Consider the following 22,480-nt stretch of genomic DNA (forward strand, 5'->3'; position numbering starts at 1 on the left):
AGCACGGCGCTAGTATTATAATTACCTGAAATGTAATTAGTATTCTCTATAAATTCTCTTATGTTTAAAGGACATACTTAAAGTACGCTTCGATCATATCAGAAACTGTACCTCTGCTGGAAGTCCTTAATGAGCTTCTTTGCCTTGTTGTACTTCTTTTCCAGGGCCTGATACTGACTCTGGGCCTCCTTCAGATGCTCATTGACCGTATGGCACAGAGTCTGAGCCTCGATCCAATAGCTCTCCAGTTTTAGCATCCTCTCCTTATTGTCCTCAATGCTTTGCTTGAGCTGCGTCTTCTCTCTCTCCCACTTTGCTTTCTCTTTTTCCACTGCAGCCAGCTATATAGAGAAACCAGGATGGAGACACAGGGAAGACATGAAGGTAAAAAAAAGTCAATAGAGCATATAGTGAACTATTTAAATGGACATTAAAGACAATATGAAAACAAAACCGACCCAATTTACCAACTTAAGAAATGTTCCTGGGCGTACTACTTTTATTTTACAGGAATGATACATTGAACAATAGAATGAAAAACACACGTCAACATGTCTTCATATGAGATGGAGGAATATAAATAGATTTGTTCACACCATAAACAAGCCGTGACTGTCTACACTGTCATTTCACAAGTGATGAAATCTGATTTTTGTTCAGGCGGTGTAGTCAATATCCGGCGCATCTACAGTACATGGGTTGCTATAATAATGATGTAAACGTCAGAACTACTGTATGCCAAGAGATTTTCTCAGATAACAACAGATTAGCCATCAGTGTGGATGCTCAAATTTGTAATTCTGCTCATGTCTAACATGACATTTGCCCCTGAATTCACAAGGTGCTTTAGAGAGGGTGCTTTAAGCATTCATGCATATACTATCCAAAACCATTGACTCATTCACTATTCACTATTCACTACATAGTGAATGCCACTAGTTCTGAGGAAAGTTTGAGTAAAAAAAGGTATATTTGGAGATCACGATGCACTATGTTCTGAATTAAGATTGTTCACACTACAAAATACAAAACAGATTTGATTTGGTTGCAACAAAAACATCAGATTTTTGCCAGTGTTGTTTTCTGTTCATTAAAACTGAAACTGAAACGAATACAATTAGTTTTTAGTAAATAAAGATAGCTAAGATACAATATGTGACCCTGGACCACAAAACCAGTCATTTCGAAACAGATATATTAGAGCTGTAATCAGCCCATAAAAGTTAGGCCCGACAGGACCCAAGCCCGACAGGTTTCGGGCCGAGCCCGACAAGTACATTTTGATTGACAGCTTTTTAAAAGCCCGAACCCGTTTACTGCCCGACATTATTCAAATGTACGCACCAATAAAAACAAGTCTTTTTTAACAAATTAAATTAAAGGGGGGGTGAAATGCTCGTTTTCAATCAATATCCTGTTAATCTTGAGTACCTATAGAGTAGTACTGCATCCTTCATAACTCCAAAATGTCTTTAGTTTTATTATATTCATAAGAGAAAGATAGTCTGTACCGATTTTTCCCGGAAAAACACGACCGACTGGAGGCGTGACGTGTGGGCGGAGCTAAAGAATCACGAGCGCCAGTAGGGGGCTGTACATGTGGAAAGTGCAGTTTGATGAAACATCGCATGTTGTTTACTTGATGTGCTTACGCTCCGATAGCTAAGTTAACAACACAGAGATATTTGAAGCAGTTTTACTCACCGTATGCGGTGACCCGGCGTCAAACTGGGCCTGGTTTGTAAAACAAGCATCTTCGAAATGCAGGGAACAAACACAAACACTTGCACAACTCCGTTGATGCTCTGTAAAAATAAACTCCATCCACTGGTCCCTTAATACTGTTTTTTCTTTGGTAATCTGTGCAGGGTTGTCTTGCCCTGGCAACCAAAAACACACTTCTGTGACATTTCGCGACGCTCTCGCTCTGATCAGTGAATGTCTGTGCTCAGCCTCTCAGTGCTCTGCTATACGGGAGCGTGCGCTCTTCCGGCAGAAGTGCCTTAGGACCCATATAAGGAAATTCCGCTCCATCTAACGTCACACAGAGCCATACTCGAAAAAAAACTTTCCGAAACTTGTGACAAACCGGAAGAGGTATTTTTGGAACAAAAATACTCCTTCGAACGTACAACTTAATTTTTGAAACTTTGTCCATGTTAAGCATGGGAATCCAACTCTTTAACAGTGTAAAAAACTCAGTATGCATGAAATAGCATTTCACCCCCCCTTTAAGATAAATTTTCAATTAAGATGGGTATTTGGCAATAACGAAATTAAGATAAAGGCTCCGCCGGATTTGCTTCGCCACTAGTAGCTGACATTTAATAAAAGAATAATGCCAACATTAGCGTAAATACTCTGTCCACATTATGCATTTAAGACTCAATTAATATTTAGTTGTCATTTAAAAACCTTTACTCACAGAGATAAGCCTACATGTTTTTGCGGAGAAAAATGATTGAATCCACCTCCTGAGCTCACTGATGGTGCGTCATTATTCACTCATTATAAACATGGTCAAAACTTTTCCACACCTCAGACTTTGCTTTAGTTGCTGGTGCAACCAAAACGTAATCAGGCAAAGTGAAGTGAAGTGACATTCAGCCAAGTATGGTGACCCATACTCAGAATTTGTGCTCTGCATTTAACCCATCCGAAATGCACACACACAGAGCAGTGAACACACACACACTGTGAGCACACACCCGGAGCAGTGGGCAGCCATTTATGCTGCGGCGCCCGGGGAGCAGTTGGGGGTTCGATGCCTTGCTCAAGGGCACCTAAGTCGTGGTATTGAAGGTGGAGAGAGAACTGTACATGCACTCCCCCCACCCACAATTCCGTCCGGCCCGAGACTAGAACCCACAACCCTTCGATTGGGAGTCCAACCCTCTAACCATTAGGCCACGACTTCCCCAAAAGGCAAGCCTCCTTTATACCTACTCAGTATCCATTTTTGCATCTTTCTCACACTAATCGAGACACATCACATGACCGCTCGTTCGCCTCGCAAAATGGAGCGCAAGCCCGAGCCCAGCCCGAGCCACCATAAGATGATATAAATTAAGCCCGAACCCATCAGGTCCCATCGGGTCCCGTCGGGTTAGGGCAAAGAACTTCAGCTCTGAGATATATAAAAGCTTGAACGTTTAATAAATAAACTTTCCTCTGATGTATGATTTGTTATGATACGACAATATTTGGCTGAGATACAACTATTTGAAAATCTAGGGGAGGCAAAAAAATATAAATATATAAAGCTGTCCAAATTAAGTCCTTAGCAATGCATTTTACTAATCAAAAATTAAGTTTATATATATTTAAAGTAGGAAATTTTCCAAATATCTTCACGGAACATGATCTTTACTTAATAATTTAATGATTTTTGGCATAAAAGAAAAATCTATAATTTTGACCTATACAATGTATTTTTGGCTATTGCTACAAATATACGCCAGTGACTTAAGACTGGTTTTGTGGTCCAGGGTCACATATAAAAAAAACAACAACTAAATATTTTTTTAAGATAGAATATTTATTTTATATAGTACATATAAACTATAATATATGTACTATAACTATGAAATAAAAAATAGACACATGCACTAGCATTCTAACTGAAATAAGTGTAAGTACTAAAATTACTCAAACTTAAACAATAATTAAAGCTAAGAAACATCTATTAAAATGAATAATTATGAAAAATGACAACATAAATATAAAACTAATAAAAAATATGAATTAATATTATAACTGTGTATAATAGTAAAAAAAAAAAAAAATTTGCTGCCATTCTGAGGTCTTGTGGGAGCTCTTTCCTCTTGCTTACTTTATAAATGACACAAACTAAAATTGAAGTATAAAGGAAATTTGCAATAAAACCAAACAGTTGTTCTTTTTCTTCAACATACTGCAGATTCCAGTTGGGGGAAAAACATCCAATTTGTAGCTTTCTATGAGATGAAAAAATATTAGCAGATACAGTAGCCTCTTACCTTGTTCTTGAGTTTCTGGATCTCGGCTTCAGTGACAGTGTGTTTAATCTGCAGCTGTAGACACAAAGGGATAAGAGAGAGTAGAAGAAAGATGAGTAGATGATCAAGGACAGTCCTCCTCTCAAAGGAAACTGACCAGAGGGGCTCTCTCTGCACGACAACTCTCTCTCTCATTCTCTCTCTCTCTGTCTCTCTCCAGACTCAAGAGAAAGAACAGCAGAGAGCAAGCAGGAAATAGACAACTGAGGAATGAGTGAGTTCTGGGACACAATATTTACACTACTTCTCACCAGGAGAATATGGATTCTCATCAGCAGCAATTGAGTGAAGATAAAATTATTTATAACAACTTACAGTTTATTAAAATTTAAAATAAGGATTGTAATACATGTTTTATGTAATTTATTCATATTTAGCAGCCTTAACTTAGAAATGATTCCAATATGTTGATTTGTTTCTCAAGAAACATTATTAGCAATGTTGAAAACAGTTGCTTAATATTTTGTGAAACAATTATTTGATGATTAGAAAGTTCAAAATATAAACTATTATTATAAAATTAATACCTTTTCAGGTTTTCTAAAGGCTAAGTACTTCCTTTCATTGATCCATTTTTTAAAAATGCATGCAATAATGGTTTACCTCTCGAAACTTCTGATAAAGTTTGGTGGCATCCAGTTCTGATGGCGAGATGATGTCCTCATTTTCAGGTAAATCGAAAACCTCAATGGCCACATCTCTGTCTGTTCCCGTCTGGCCTGCCTCCTCCTCCTCATCCGTGGCATACTCCCCTGTCTGGGCATGGGCACATGGGAATAAACATCCACACTGCATTTACTGTAGCAATCCATGTGAAAGGTTTCTATCTTTAATAGGCTTAACAACATCCTTGTGTTCATATCCTAAAAACCTGATTGTAAGCTTTTATATTAACTGGTATCCTTAGCCAATTTAAAATTTTAGCTTTATTTTGATTTGTACAGCTCAGCAAAATCTTAGGACCACAAGTCTTTTGACTTGAGCTAGTTAACAATGACCTAACAACCCAAAGAACACCGTAACAATCATGTAGCAATGCTCTAGCAAACACTCTGAACATCTCAGTTATTGCATAGCAATGCGTGCATAAAATTTAAATATTGAGTCTGTTTCTTAATATATATATATATATATATATATATATATATATATATATATATATATAAGCTACTGAACAAAATTATAAATGCAACACTTTTGTTTTTGTCCCTATTTTTCATTAGCCTGACTACGTCAGACTTCCTACTTCCGCTCAATTTCATTTCGTTTCTGTCTACGAAGCAAAGTGAAGTAGCAGAGTCTGGTATTACCAGGTAAATTTTTCATAAGCTGAACTCAAAGATCTAAGACTTTTTCTATGTACTGTACACAAAAGGCGTAATTCTCTTTTAAATATTGTTTACAAATCTGTCTAAATCTGTGTTAGTGAGCACTTCTCCTTTCCCGAGAGAATCCATTCACCTCACAGGTGTGGCATGTCAAGATGCTGATTAGACAGCATGATCATTACACAGATCTGCCTTAGGCTGGCCAAAATAAAAGGTCACTCCAAAATGTGCAATTTTACTGTATTGGAGTCAGAATCTGAACTGAATATCTGAATATATATATATATAAATAACAAATTTTCTTCAATCATACTGATCCCAAACTTTTGAATGGTTTTGGTCTGTTATCTTTTCAAAATAAAAGCGATTCATTCAGCATATATTTCTCCTGCTTGCGTGTGGATCTGCCAAAGTTATTTAAGGTGGATGGATGTGCAGACACACACAGACAGGTCGGTTCTGCTTGGCTGGGGCTTGTATCTGGTTGCAGGGCAGGGCTGTTCCCTGGGAGGCCTTCTTTCCAGATCAGATAATTCTGCCTGGCAGGAGGCCATATATAACCCTGTCCTACTGTACTACTTTAACCTGAGTGGTCTCAATTGTGTCTCTTCTCTCTCTCTCATCCCCTCACACATGTTAAAAGAGAGGACACGGTGAACAGCACACAAACTCCATATCATCAACATGATATTACCTCTCAGATACTCTCAAGAGGCAAATTAGCTCATTTTGGAGTGTCACATTCAATTAGTATATGTGTCACCATCCTTTTAACACGCTGGAGGTTGAGGAAACTAATTGCAAGAAGGTCATATACTGTACAGAGGCATAGAGAGTACAGAGAGCCACACTATAAAATGTATTAAGGTCATTGTATCAGATAACAAAATAAGTTATATTTACTATATTTCATATTATAGTAAAATTCAAATGCTACTTGTGAATTTGGGAACATTACATTGTACAGTAAGAAAATTAATATACATTTTTGAGATTTTCTAAAGATTTAACTGTAATATGCTTTTACAGATTAACTTTATGTGAACAGTAAATGTAAAGTAACTAAATGTAAAAATATGGATATTAAGCAATTTTGTGTCATAAATATTGCTATATGTTTAATATAGTAAATAAGATTGCTAAACATGTTATTTTGTCAAAAAATACTGCAATTTAAAATAAGTTTCTATTTTAATATACTTTAAAATCTAATTTATTCCTGTGATGCAAAGCTGAATTTTCAGCATCATTACTCCAGTCTTCAGTGTCACATGATCCTTCAGAAATCATTCTAATGTGCTGAATAATTATCAAAGTTGGAAACAGTTGTGCTGCTTCATGTTTTTAAGAACCTGTGATACTTTTTTCAGGATTCTTTTATGAATATATATATATATATATATATATATATATATATATATATATATATATATATATTCATAAAAGAATGTGTTTATATGTGTTACAATATAGACTACCGTTCAAAAGTTTGGAGTTAATACATTTTTTATCTTTTTTTTTTTTAATTAATACTTTTATTCAGCAAGGATGTTTTAAATGGATACAAGGTAAAATAATATCTGACAATATTACAGTTTTAAATACAGCCTTGATGAGCACAAGAGACATAAAAAACATAAATAGCTAATATTGATCCCAAACTATTGAACAGCAGTATATATATATATATATATATATATATATATATATATATATATATATATATATATATATATATATATATATATATATATATATATATATATCATAAATTAGTGGGATCTTTTTCAGACAATATTATCAAGTGAGACAATTTATATTATTTTTTTTAAATGTTCAAAAATTACATTTACCAAAATGTTACATTATTAACACAATCAGTAAAACAGACTAACTAATGTAAAAATGCTATTTTGTCAGTAATAATGTAAAAATGTCTAAAAATAAATTAGGTTTCAAAACAGTCTGTCATTATTTAGTTTGATATAACATAATGCTTAGAAATTCAAATATTTCTAAGTGTGGCTGAGGCTACTGTAAGTCCATTCCATCGCCACCTTTCCAGACCTTTCTTAAATGTCCTTATAACCAGTATATCCTCCAGGTCCCTGCTGTTTTAAGGCCATTTACTGTTGGCAGGCAGCTTGTGAATGGTTTTGGCAGCTGCTAATCCACAGTACAGCAAGATTTCAGGCTGGTTCACAACATTTTGCCTCAGTGAACACACCAGCCCCATGAGCCAGCCGCTGCACAATATCCAGATATTACCGCAGAGGAGGAACAAATAAATCCATGAGGGCCGGGTACATTAGGATGACATCAGCTAAATATAATAATGTGATAAATATTATAGTAAATGTAAATTATAATTATAATATAATAATTTTGATGCATTCTGAAATCAACACACACATCCAGTCAAAATGTTCATTTAGATTCTCACTGACAAATAATGAGGCATTAAAAATTCACTCTTGCATTTGTACGGGTGAGTCTTGCATCATTCTGCGCTGCACAAGAGACTGTAATGCTAAATTGTCCGTGTCCTCCAAATCACAAGGTAGAAATTGCCTGGTCTACTGAGGTAATTATCTCTGATTTGTGGCGGGCAATTAATTCAACGCGTTCTTTAGTCAGTCATCAGAGCTTTCATATAGAATCCCACCACTGTGACAGTCCTGCATGCATTATGGTAATGCTCCGCTCTAAATCCTTAAAAAAAAACAAATCGCAGCACAGTCACAAATGTGACAACAGACTCGTGGCCCTCTTGTTTGGAAAGCCAGACTGCCCCCCGCTCTACTAATGAGAACTGAGCAATAACTGCTCAGTGACTAGTAATATAACAAACCCCATCAACTCTCCATGGAGCACAAAGCTGCCACTCTTGGTGTTTTTCCACGAGAAGCTCTCAACAGCCTTAGCACACTTTGTAACAGTGCTGAAATTAAAATTGCAACACAGGAGAAATATCATGCCAACTATATATTATATGTAGTAAGACTGAAAAATAACAGGCATATAATCAATTTTATACTTTAAAATTGTATTTTTGTTGAACTAAAGTCAAAGAAAATTATTAAATTCTAAATGTAAAAAATTTTACTCTGAGAAGAAGAGATGAACATTTAATGATGATCATAATAACAATAAAAATAAAATTGAGTAAACATGCATTCCATGTTAAAAGCTGAATGAATAATAATATACAGCAAGGAAATGCTTATATAAATGTTACAAGTAAATAGTCGTACTTTGCTGTTTGAAAAAGGGGAAAAAGGGGAATCAGCTGACATTTTAGATTTTGAGATTTATATATTATTTATATTTTATATTATTTGGCACTAGAGGAACTATCCTTATTATGCTATATTTAGAAAAATATTGTCAAATGTAGGACACCGTGAGAAGAAATTATACAACAGATATGTTGATAAACCAGAACTATGCAAGCCTACAGATCATAGTATTATTTTGGTCACACTTTATTTGAAGGTCCAAAACCATAAACTATGACTCAGTAACCTCCTAATTTGCTGCTTATTAATAGTTTAAAAGGTTGTTGTTAAGTTTTGGTATATTTGGGATGGATTAGGGATGTAGAACATGGTCATTTAGAACATGTGCTTTATAAGTACTAATAAATAGCTAATATGTTAATAGTAGGCAGGTTAATAACAAGCTATTAGTGAGAATTGGTCTCTATACTAAAGTCTTACCATTATTTTTAATATGACTGAACAGGTAATAGCTAGATTTTGACTAGCAGAACTGTTTCATCCTGCTGCACTTTGATGTGACAAATTGTAACAGGTTGAGGCTTGTAGCATGGACGAATCATGATAATAGATTTGAACCTGCTCCAACTGGCTTGTGACGACGGATTACCCTGTTCAGACAGTCGCTGACATGCTCACACAAGCTCTGATGTGAGACCTGTTCTCTGCTCACCTCGTCATCATCAGCATCATACTGGACGTACTGTTGCTCCATCATCTCTCTCTGACGTCTCTCCTGCTCCAGAGTCTGACTGATGAGTTGTGCCACCTCGCTCTGCTGTCCCGGACGCTCTCGGCCAATCACAAACCTGCAAAGACACACCAAATACCAATGGGAGGGGGGGGGGGGTGCTTTGTGAACAAATGCAGTTTGGTAGAAGCTAGAAAAGGTCATGGCTATTAATGGAGACAAAGTAGATTTTACATAAATGAGTTGGGTATAAAAATTTGGAATGTGAAATTGCATGTCATTCAGTATAAAAACCATATTTTCTGTTTCAATGAAGTGAAATATGTGAAGCACGTTTCTTGCAGTGTCTGGCTTCAACAAGCATTTTTGTTCTTACTTCATTGACGGATTGTATCTTTTATAATGCACCCTATAAATCAATGACCATGGCAGGAGGTAATTCTTGCAAGGTCAGTGTGATAAATGACTGTGACAAAGTGAACACAACTGTTTAAAAATGTCAAATAATTCTACTTGAGAATGTCAGGGGGAAAATTACTGCCGAAATATTGAAAACTTGAAAATGAAAGTTTATCATTAAAGGTCAAGTTTGTCATTTCTGCACCATTAGTGGCACCAAACAGAATGGCAATTGGTTAAATATCAATCAGTAATCTCTGAATGTAAATGACCTGCCTTACAATAATACTGTACTGGGTGATATTCTTAAAGACAAATCAGGTGGCGCAGTGAACCTAATATTTGAGCACTAACAACTGACTAAGAGAAAAACTGAACAGATTTTCCCCTAAAGACATCAGCCTACAAATGACTTACATCTAGTTGTCTATACATATGACATTTTTATGATGGATGGATGGATGCACTAAAAGGGGTCATATGATGCTATTTTACAGATCATTATTTTGTGTAGCTGGTGTGACAGAATATGTTGACATGCTTTAAAGTTAAAAAAACTAATTATTTTTCAAATACTGTACATTATTGTACAGGGTTCCAAATTCAAGGATTTTTCAAGGACTTTCCAGGTCCAATTCCCTCAAATTCAAGGACTTAATGTGGGGACACATTTCAAGTGAGAGCGAGGTTACATCGTGTTATCTTGTAAGATACATTGTTACAGTTTTCATTTGTCAAACACAACTATGCAAAAAAAGCTTCTTCATACGACAGAGATTTGATATTATATTTGTTGTATTTCTGTTTTGCATAAAACTGAAGAATATTCCGTACATGCTATATTATATTCTAAAATTATCTGCTATTAAGTTTTGCATGGATTTTACTGAAAAGAGCTTAGGCCCAAAGTGTTGCAATGACCATATCCCAAATATCAAATCTAAAAATATGTCATTTAAATACCTAAAATACATATTTTACAGTCACTGTTACGCATATTGATCATAAACACAGCTAAAAAGCTTCCTACCAGAGGCCCTCCTTCACAAAACTTAACATCTAGCTAACATAGGCAGTTTTAACAGTTTTAACAGAGGCGGAATGCAAAAAGTTTCAATACAAGCATTTTAGTCAAATGTAATCAAACAACATTTTAAATCTTTAACCCGCGGGGAAAATCAACCCATTAACAGTTTAAAAGTAGCCATAGGGAGAAAAAAAATTATGCTATATTAGAATGTTTGCAGGGAGCGGGCTGGATCGGACACAAAAATTACGGGAACGAGCAATAACGGTCAGAAATTCAGTGGGAGCCGGTGTCCTGACATTTTGTCCTACCTGTCAGATTTTCTTACCAGGGTTAATTGCGCATGCGCACATATTGCGTCCTTTTCTCAGGCTGAACTACAATATTTAATGTGTCTGCATTACTGTAACTAGGTTAAGGGTTGTGGTAGGTGTAGATGTTAATAAACCATAACTTTACAGGTAGCATTTTTCGTTCTCCAATTATAGTACCCACTGTTTTAATGAGAGGTAACAAAATCTGACAGAGTAGGACAAATTGACAGAACACCGGATTAAGAAAAAAGTCCTCGCAGTGCTCTAATACAAAAACACACTGGCGACTGTAGAAAGCAAAAGCCAAATTCCCAACATTTTTGACGATTCAGAAATCCTGACCAAATTTATTTTTTTGGTCAAAAAGAAGACATGGGAAAAGAGGAAAAGAGGAAATATGGTCACTCTAACGTCATGGCAACGTACAACCAAATTACCTCACGCGTGAAACACTTAACGTAACGCATAAATGCGTGTAACTAATGTAAATCAAGCAAGCTTCTATGCATAGGCCTCGAATTGTTAATAAGAGGGAATAATCTGGATTTTTTTTTTTTCAGAAAACTTCTTGCACAAAATAAATTCAACCATTTTCAAGGATCTGCATCAATGTATGTTTATTTTCAAAAACTTTCCAGGCCCTATGGGAACCCTGATTGTAGGTCCTCTATGCCCCGCCTCTCTCAAACGTGTCGTTTTCTACAAAGCACCTCCTTCCAACAGTCTGCTCTGATTGGCCATCATATGACCCCTTCTAAAATCTCGACCACCATTCACTGCCATTATAAATCTTGGAAGAGCCAGGAATTTTTTTTTTATATAACTCTGATTGTATTCGTCTGAAAGAAGAGAGTCATATACACCTAGGATGACTTGAAGGTGAGTAAATCATAAGGGGAACTTTTATTTTTGGGTGAACTATCCCTTTAAGTTGTTTGACACACTAGTATGGATTTGTTATATATTCCATTTATCAGTTATAAGCCATTAAATGAAAGGAGTGAAATTGTCTAATAATTGGAGTTAAAAAAGACAATTCCCTCCAATAATATTCACTGCATCCTCTGCACGGCACAATCCATGTTTTGGAGGACCAGCAGGGAAGCGCTCAGCATGGAGTCCTAATCACCTGCATTAGGCACAGATAAGGGCCCAAATTTGATCTACATCTGAAGCAACAACTGGGCCAATACCGTGTTATGCCAAGCATCTCTGCTGCTTCTGCAGCACAGCTGACCTGGAAACAGTCCTCTTTTCCATCTCGATACCACACACAGGGATCCCAACTGCTCCAGGACAGAGCTTTCTTATTGGCAAAATCCGCCAGTATTATTCACATACATCTGGAGTGACAGGATGCATTTAAGGATATACACATCCTTCACCCAGCGAGGAGGCGTTCCTGCCAACTTGTTATAAAAATCTTTAGACTCTGACATTGAATCATCACAGCAATGAATTGTTCTTAATAGAGTGTCAATCTTCATATATTTATTGGTGGTCACTGGAGCAGACAGAGTTTAAGACCTGCCTTAATTCCTACAGTAGGTTAAATATAGCACAAAATCCAAATCTGGGCCACACTGCCTCATCGGTGAGAACAGAGAGAAATAACCAGCAGGAGGGAATAAATCAAAACCAGGAAAGGATAGACAGCTCAAAAACAAAAATATGGTGAAGACCTTCATAGTAATATTATAAGATCTTTTCAAGTAAAAATCTGACATTATAAATATATGAACTATATAAAATGATTTATTATATTATATTATTATTGATCCTTAAATATATTGATAACATTATTTCATATTTATCTTATTACACACACGTGTCCCTCACAAGAAAGTCACATTTAAAGAGATATTTCACCCAAAAACTTATAATTTATAAAATTCATACAGGTTTGGAACAGAATGAAAAATTTTGGTTGAGCTATCCCTTTAAGGAAATTATATTAGGCAATTATGTAGCCTTTAAAATAAACATGCATTTGAAAGTTAAAGGTAAATAATTAGTTTTTTTCAGGGTGTTTATATTTACAGAGGAAGTATAATTCAGCACTGACAGTATCTGTTAAAAACAATCCGCTCCATCATGCTGTGCAGCTCTATTGTTAATGAAGAGTCTTGTTTTCTCACAGTATGAAGAACTCGAAGAAGCCCATATGCTTTTCAAAGACATGCTCTGTGCTGTCGTGTCTAAGGGGAGTTTAGATACACTAATAAGAAGTCTGTGTTTCTCTCAGAAGAACGCTGAGTGGGAGGGAAAGACGATGGCATGTCATGTTATTTCATACACTAATAATAACACTTGTAAGCTACAGTGAGGATGTGGGGATGTGAGGATCTTGCGGACAGCATTCAGGGGCAAACCTGGGATTAATGAGACATAATACACAAGCAAAACCGGTTGTAGACATCTAGCATCTTACCTAACCACTCCCTGTGTGTTTCTCAGGACAGAAGCAGCGAAGCTCTGAGTTACTCCCACCAGACTGGTGCCGTCAACCTCCACGATTTGATCATTCACTTTAATTCTGTGGAAAATGAAGGTGGTTATGTTGTAATGCTTGTTACAGTGACACTATTAGGACACTGTGCAAACTCTAAACTAGGTTTGAATAATACTGTCTGTATGAATACTAAATAGCGATTACTCTGTCATTCTGAGATGACTTTTTTAATAAAAGCTTAATTATGTTCTGCCTGAGGCCTTCTCATCACTCTGCTATGATTAATTTTTTTCAGTGCATCAAATATGCTGATGTATGAAGGACACAGTACATCCTGGGACAGGGTTTCCCAGAGTTTGTGAATCCCTAGATTTTGACACAGAACTCTTTGTGAAGACAATAAGATAAAAGTACAGACAAAAATTTCAGTTTGTAAAGACATAGTAAAGATGTGTAAAAATGTATTTCTGCATAATTATGAAAGATATGACTTCTGTTCCGCCTTTTCAATGAAAAGACAACAGTATCAAGAGTGAATTAAATTAATAATTCACAATATGTAATAATAATAATAATACAAAGTAATTTTCCATATATACATTCTTAATACTACTAAATATTTTTTATAATATAGAATAATTAAATAATAATAATTAAAACTATTAGTACAGTTGTTTGTTTTGTATTATTAATAACCAAATTCATAAATTAAAACTTATTTTCTACAAATACATTCTTTATACTACCACGTGGATGAACATACATAAAATAAAATACATGTTTTAAAATACAAGTTTTTTGTTGTTAATAATTTAATTAAATTCAATTACTCAATTACTAACTCTACAAAAAGTTTTCTACAAATATATCCTTTATACTTCATGAATAAATACAAATATTAAAATCTTAGTGAATACTTCAATTAAATAATTTAGGTCATAGTACTTAAAAAGGACAAAGAAGGTTGAGAACAAAATGTGGATGTTTTCAGTTGGTCTTGGGTGGTCACATTCTTTCATTTCAGCAGCTAAAGAGAAATAATGCTCACAAGACAGAAGGAATTACAATCATATAGGATTACATGGACGAGTAAGCTCCTTAACAACATGTGATAGTATATTTTCAGAATAATACAGTGTTTGCATGAAGAGCTCCAACTGTGTGATATCTGTAATGAGCTTTGTGAGTTTGACCAAATTGCCTTGACCCTTGATTCCAGTCTGGATATCGAGCCCCTGGCAAATCCGGCTGTTATGCAGGCAAAGCAGACGGAGGGATGCTTGCAAGACTGAATCCTAATGTGCACCTAAAGAGTGTGGTGTAAGCACTGCTTGACCTTCACATGCATTTTTCAGTGTCGCCAATATACTTATAATAAAGCAGGACTCCAGTGCAAAGCTTTCAATGTCACTGTTGAATTCTACATTGTTATACTTCGCTCAGAAACAGCCAGAGTTAATGGTGGAAGAAATTACATTCTGGCTTTTGAATAGTTCTTTAGAAACCTGATTGCAAAGCTTGCAGTTGCCTGGTAATCTTGAAACAAGTACAAATTTCTCAAGATTTCAGCAGGGTTTGATATCACTCAGTGAAAAGATGAGACCACACTAAGAGGCTGACATTCAAAATCTTAAACTTGAAAATAAACTTTCAATATTTAAAGAAACTGTAAAATAAAAATAAAAATTCTGTACTTTAGACTCTCCACTGTTTCTAGGTCACTAATTAACACTAAAGTAAATTTGTGACACATTGATCATGTGACTCATTCAGATGATCAGATGTTCTTCAAATGCAGCTAACGAAGTTCTTTGAACTATTTCAAATCATGCTGGAAAACATGATTGACAGGTTTTACATAAACATGTCGTCTTGTTAAATCTGTTGATTGCTGCTGCCATTAAAACTAAAGTGAAACAAACCAAATCCATAGATGTTAAATAACTTTTACTCAATATTTTATGCTGCTAATATCATTTTAATAAAAAAATGAAAAAAAAAAACTTTTATAAAAAATTGCTTAATCTCACTACCACTATTTCCCCAGTGATGTCCGTTTTAGTAAAACAAAAACAGTCTACTAAAGTTACTAGAATGTTTGGCCAGAAGTTAAGTGGGCTGCTTTCATTCTCATCTTTAGCTACAATCAGTGATAAAGCCTCAAGCTTTGCTTTAATTTTAGGCAATGTGCAAATCTCATGAGGGACTCTCAGGGATTCACTCACTCTGGGTGCAGCTAAAAAGAGCAAGGACGAGAAACCCATGATTTTCTGTACTGTTTGACCAACAGGGATGTTTTTTTTACATAAACAAATACTCGATAAAATACTCGATATCCAGAAAGTAGGGTAATAAAATACCAATACATATGTCCTTCACTAAAGTAGTGTGTATTAATACTAGTGCTGTCAAATGATTAATCGTGATTAATCACATCCAAAATAAACGTTTTAGTTTGCTTAATATATGTGTGTGTGCTGTGTACACTTACTATGCATATATAAATACACACACATACAGTATATATATTTTAAATAAACAATATACAATTTTTTTCTTAAATATATACATGCATGTTTATATATATATATATATATATATATATATATATATTATACATAATATACACACATGTATATTATGTAAACAAAAAACTTTTATTTTGGATATTTTGGATGAATCATTTGAGAAATAATAACGTAGTATATGCAGTTTAGTTTACCTTCCATCTCTCTCTGCTGCTCCACCCTCTATGACAGTCTTGACGAAGATGCCCAGCTTCTCCAGGCCTGCGTCAGCGCCGACCCCCATTCCTATAATACTGATGCCCAGGCCGTCCTCATCTGACATTACACAAACCAGTGAAAGAAAAAATATTAGGGCTGGGCAAATGGAAAGAGTGACAATTCAATAAATCATTGGATGTTTGATGAATGGATGCACGTTTACTGCAACTGATCAATATTCAAGGCTTACCATTGATTTACTCACAGTGCTCAAAATATGCAGATATATGCAGAACATTTCCCTGAAAACATATTTGTATCTAATTGTTTTTTTTTTTTTTTAAGTTTATAGGGAAGCTAGTTGTCACAGAGGCTACACTGTATCTCAATAACTATAAGGTTAAAAAAGCAAAAGTACCACAATGGTAAGACCTAGTCTAACTTAAAATAAAAAATTATATATATATATATATATATATATATATATATATATATATATATATATATATATATATATACACACATATATATATATATATATATATATATATATATATATATATATATATACATATATATATATATATATCCTAAATGTTTAACCTTTGAGAAATCTCTTTGGTGACACTGCTATCCTGCTATTCACCTTTTTCCAGTTCCACCGGGAGAAGTTCCAGCTTCTCCACACGTTTCTCCAGCTCATACTCAGCTGAGGATGCCACTGGGTCCACCTCTTCATTCCTCCGGTCGTAATCTTCATTGGCGTAGGTTTTGAACACCTGGTAGCCAAAAGGGAAAAACAGTCGTGGATCATCCACACACAGTATTAAGAACCATGGGGTCATTTAATAATTTCAGCTATTTTCTTTTTGTCTTGTGGACTATATGTAATCATATTTTATGTAAAATATCTTACTCATATATAGTGCAATGTCTCTGGTTGAATCTGAGCATCTTCATAACAGTGCTTCTCGTCTGAAACACTAACTGTCATTTGCCATCTCCTCAGTGTAAGTGATGGTTCTGTGCATCGTGGTGTGATAGGACAGTCACGCACAACTGTGTCCCCTGAGCAGGTTCTCGGACAAACATCGGCCCCGTGCCCATGCTACACTTTCTTGCCTCCTCTTTATCTCTTTCCTTATAAAAAGGGTTCACTGGATAAGTTGTAGCTTCATGTTGACACAGAATCACTTTTCCTGACCCAGATTTTACAGTGTTTCATTAAAAAAAAAAAAAAAAAAAAAAAACTTCCTAAGGCAAGTACCAGAGTTAATATAGAAATAATAACATTTTAAGACTTCCAAGAACGATTTGTATATGTAAAAGCAAGAAGTTTCTCGTGCTCACCAAGATTGCAATTATTTGATCAAATATACAGAGAAATATTACTACAATTTTTACATTTTTAAAACAGTTTAAATTTGATTTATTCCTGTGATGCAAAGCTGAATTTTCAGCAATCATTACTCCAGTCTCCAGTATCATATGATCCTTCAGAAATCATTCTAATTGGCTGATTCAGTGCTCAAAAAAAGTCTTTAAAAAAGAAATTATAACAGCATGCATGTTTTTGCTTAAATGAATCATGACATTAACTAAATTATGATTTGTATAATCTTAGAACTGTAAGATTCATTTCTGCCATATATACATTATTTTGACATCATTCTGACAACAGATCACTCTTATTTGTAATAATAATAATGTACAGTAGAAACATTATTTTTCGGTCTCTTCAAAAAGTATGTTGAAAAGCACTTTACCAAAATATGAAAGAAAGAAATAACTTGTCTTCATGATCACCTCTGAACAATTTAATGATCAATTAAATGATCTTACTGACCCCAAACAAGTGAACAGAAATATGCATAAAATATTTATAAATAAAATATTTGATAAACAATATGTTTTAAAATATAAAAAATATTCTAAATATGTCATTATATATATATATATATATATATATATATATATATATATATATATATATAAATGAACCCACACTGCTCTACCTCTTAGTCTGAGCAAATGAACACGCTGCATTCACCAGCAGGCAGCTGTCAGTGTGTCCAGCTGCCACCATGAGAATCCATGACTGATCATAGCAGAATCAAAGCTATCTCATATGTGAAGAAAACCAATTAGACTTAAATCTGATATTTTATGCTAATTAAAAGCCAAAACCAATCAGTCCAAATCGTATGTGGTAGGAAGCACTAGGAAACCAGAGCATAGGGTATCCAAGCACTGGGACAAAAGCAAGCATAATCTCTAGTGCACTTTACAGCATCAATAATGTAAACTGATCAACAGCTATGCATTATTGAGTGGTCACATTGCTGACCGAATGATTAGATGAAGTGTAATGGGCCCTTCGTCTACAGTCCTTCAATGGATTTATTGAAGATAACATTGGCAGAAAGGTCTGGGCAATGAAGCTGCTAACATATTTATCCTGGAAGATTCCCTACCACAGTTATAGACTCCTATTCAAAGATGCCAGGAGGGCATATCCAGAAACATTCCCTTGAGCAGAGGTCTAACCTGAAAGTGAAGACATTTTTAGAAACAGCCAATTCTACATTCAGTGGATCTGTTTCAGAGTTTCCCTCACACCCTATTCTCCCGTTTTCTCCTGAGCTCAACCAACTATCACTGGGCTGACAGTCCACACTCCACAGCTGGCTAAAAAAGGCTCAGCAGCTGACTGTCTTTTGTGAATCTGCCAGACATGACAAACATGAGGGCTCTACGTAACAGACAAAGTGTGGGTAGTGCGCTGAAGGCTACTGTCAGGTCTGACATGCCACGGGAGAATATATTAATTCACATCTTCTTTTGTATTCATTATAGACATCTATACAGTAGCGGTCTAGGACACTTGATGTTTAGCTTGAATGTTATTACATGGTTTAATTTGACATTTTATTGGTCATTCATTTGATAATATGAAAACAGAAAAAGGTTTGTCACCAGGCACCCAAATAAAATAACCGTGGACTTTAAAGCGTAATTTAATACATAAATTTACCATTTGAGATTTCTAGGAAGAGTGAGATAATGTATCACGATGCAGTGATTAATTGAAAAAAAAAAAATAATACAGTACAAAAAAATTAAAAGGAACAAGATGGCTGAAACAAATCATATTTGTGACTCTGAATGATGGTTCTATAAACCATACCAGACATAAAGACAAACACTGCAGTTCAAATTTATGGGGAATTCCACAAAAATATTAAGCAGTATGTTTTCATCATTGATAATATTAAAACATATTTGACTAATGGCTGCTCAAAATCCATATTTGGCATCACAAAATATGATAAATATATTTTTTAAAAAGATTATTTTAAATTTTAAATTGTAACTTTATCTTTGGAACAGTAGGTTTTAGACACATGAACTTCAGTTTTCTTCAGTAGGTTCCCAAGTCATTGCTGAATCTTTTCTTGGCTTTGGTCCGACTAACAGAGCTAGGCTTCACCCATCTAGTAACATTGATTCGTCCTATCATCAGTCTCACCTCTATCTATCTCCTGTCATTTTACCATTTAGATCAATACACCTATTAGTTGCCTTCAAACAAATGTAGTGCATCTCGACTCTTTTGTCTTCTCGTCATACAGCAGACCAGCTCTCACAGGATCCTACAGTATATCCTCAGTCTTTTGCTCATACACTGTAGCATACTGCAGTCTTAAAACCCAGCAGCCTGCGAGGTCTTTGGCTCCAACTGCTACCTTGCATAATAGCCAAGAAATGTAAGCTTTGTATAAGCTGTTCGGAGAGTACTTTAAGTTTTTATTGCATGTTTTGCGATCCCACCTAAGGCTCTGAAAGCTTCTCATTTTTCTTGGCAAATTTCTACAGAACTACAGGGGTGAGTAAAACTGAGCCAGGCCCATCATCCATCCCTCTCCTCCTACTCTCTTCCTCGTCCCTCTTTGCTCATTACTTCATTATCCCTCTCGTCTCTCATCCTTCTTTGTGTCACTGCACATCTAGCAGAGAAGCCATGGCTCATCGGTATACCTCTAATGCAGCATGTTACACCAGCACTCCTCCAGCTGCATTGTGGGGTGACTGCAGTCCTTGTGGGGAGCAGTCCGAGGATTAACTGAGAGGCAGGCCGAGGGGAAGCAGGGAGGGATGGGGATGAGCAATCGACTGAAAGTGTTTGTCGCCATTTGTATCACAGACTGGCAACAGTGCTGAGTGGCCTAAAGTCTGGCTGACTACAGCGGATCGCATTAAATGGCTCTACAGTCAAGCAGCGGTGCCAGCACTCCCAGTGTCACCACACACACACACACACACACACACACACACACATTCAAACACAGCGATCTCTCAGAGGAACGCAGAGGCTGATGCTGAGTGGATTAACCATGCAACAGACGAATGCGTAGACAGACATTCCTGTACTATTGTCTGAAAACAGGAAGCTGCTCCAAAATGAGGTGTTTGGCAAAGTCAAATTAATTATCATTCTACCATATTGGTAAGAAATACACTTAGATATGAACATATGGGTGATTCTACAACTACAGACACTAAAAAAATACCCTTTTCACACTCACTAGTTTAATTTATCTACTAACAAGGAATCACAAGAGAATTCTGTCACATTTTCTGAACAGGGCTGCAAAACAATTAATCGCATTCAAAATTATATATTAATATATTATATATACTAATATTATATATATATATATATATATATATATATATATATATATATATATATTGTATAAATCTAAATGATTTTTCCTTAATATATACATGTGTGTATTTATATATACATAATAAATATACACAGTGCACACACATTGCAATTAATCATTTGCGCTCCTATTTCTGAATCATAGAAATTTAAGAAACAAAAAGGCATTCTGTGATCGAAGTTACATTAAACTATTTTAAAAACATTTGTTTTGCTATTGTGTATTTCATAGCTAGCAACCTGCATACACACAAGAAATAATATTCTCACAATTTTTTGGTTAATAATTTTTTGCAAAATAAATAAATTCTTATTTTATTAAGAAATTAATCCTTTTATTCAAAAAGGATGCATTCAGTTGATGATACATGAAGGGGGAAAAACACCATAATGGTTTCTACAAAAATATTACGCAGCACAGCAAGAAAAACTGTTTTCAACATTGATAATAATAAGAAATGTTACTAAAGCAATGGCTGCTGAACATTCAGCTTTATCATTCACATAGAAAACAGTTATTTCAAATTGTAATAAAAATGTCATTTTTGATCAAATAAATTCAATCTCGTTGGGCATACAGTAAGAGACTTATAACATATAAGGAAAATCTTCATTTGAATAAAAATGGACATAAATGTGCTAATAGTGGAAGAAACATAGAATATACGAATCACCAGTTTCATGCCAAGTATTTGAATGTTTGCTAATGCTGAAAGTTATTAAAAGATTTTCATCAGTGTAGTAAAAGTCTTTTAACAGAAAGCATTCTGTGAGTCTCAGCATTACTTTAGAGTCTAAGCATTACTTTAAAGAACATTTTACCTTTCAACTATATAAAAAAAAACACTTTGCCATGAAGGAGAACTGATGAGTCAGGTGATCTGAAACTCTCCAGCATAATTAGCCTTTTGCTCTGTGTCCACAGCTCCTTCAAAACGCATGGTTATGTTCATCCTCTTGACTCATTTTTTTCTGTTTATCTGGCCTGGAATGTCATTTTGCCCTCTTTTTAATCCTGTGTTTGTGAAAATACCTCTGGGGGCCCAGTAGCATGCTAGCGGAGTGAGGGGGAGCTACTAGCATAACAGGATAAACAAGACACAAACAATTGCTTACTTTATGTTTCATTCTCATGTGTTGGCTGAGTCTTCTCACATGATCAGTAACATGGTCTGATGAATACATAATTCATCAACTGACCACATGAGTGGGTGAGAGTGTTAGATTTACAGGCAACGTGTTTGTGCAAGCTAGTCTCAGCTTGAAGCCTAATCTAAACACACATGCATTATACATATGCATTTAATAATGTTTAAACTTTTTATTCATCCTTATTTCATAGAAAGATTTATTTATCGAAGATATATTAAAGATTTGACAACCATAGCTCTTAACTAATTGTTATTAAACTATGAAATATATATAAAAATAAAATAAAATAAAAATAAAATACAGGTCTACTAAAAATATAATCAAATATAAAAATATAAGTTTAGATA

The 22,480-nt window shown here is 35.0% G+C and overlaps 1 protein-coding gene across 5 annotated transcripts in view; it reads right to left on the bottom strand.

Moving 5' to 3' along the window:
* Positions 1 to 22,480, bottom strand: part of LOC113119365 (neurabin-1-like) — a 50,246-nt gene that overhangs the window by 12,469 nt on the left and 15,297 nt on the right. For all 5 annotated transcript variants that reach the window (XM_026288786.1, XM_026288787.1, XM_026288789.1 and 2 more), the window contains exons 3-9: positions 16,899 to 17,031; positions 16,249 to 16,369; positions 13,506 to 13,610; positions 9,317 to 9,452; positions 4,641 to 4,793; positions 3,999 to 4,052; positions 112 to 341 (exon numbers count right to left, since the gene is read on the bottom strand). In XM_026288786.1, the coding sequence (XP_026144571.1) occupies positions 112 to 341; positions 3,999 to 4,052; positions 4,641 to 4,793; positions 9,317 to 9,452; positions 13,506 to 13,610; positions 16,249 to 16,369; positions 16,899 to 17,031 (932 nt within the window). The remainder of the gene's footprint in view (positions 1 to 111; positions 342 to 3,998; positions 4,053 to 4,640; positions 4,794 to 9,316; positions 9,453 to 13,505; positions 13,611 to 16,248; positions 16,370 to 16,898; positions 17,032 to 22,480) is intronic.

The sequence above is a fragment of the Carassius auratus genome, chromosome 19, assembly GCF_003368295.1.
Source record: "Carassius auratus strain Wakin chromosome 19, ASM336829v1, whole genome shotgun sequence".
NCBI lineage: Eukaryota > Metazoa > Chordata > Actinopteri > Cypriniformes > Cyprinidae > Carassius > Carassius auratus.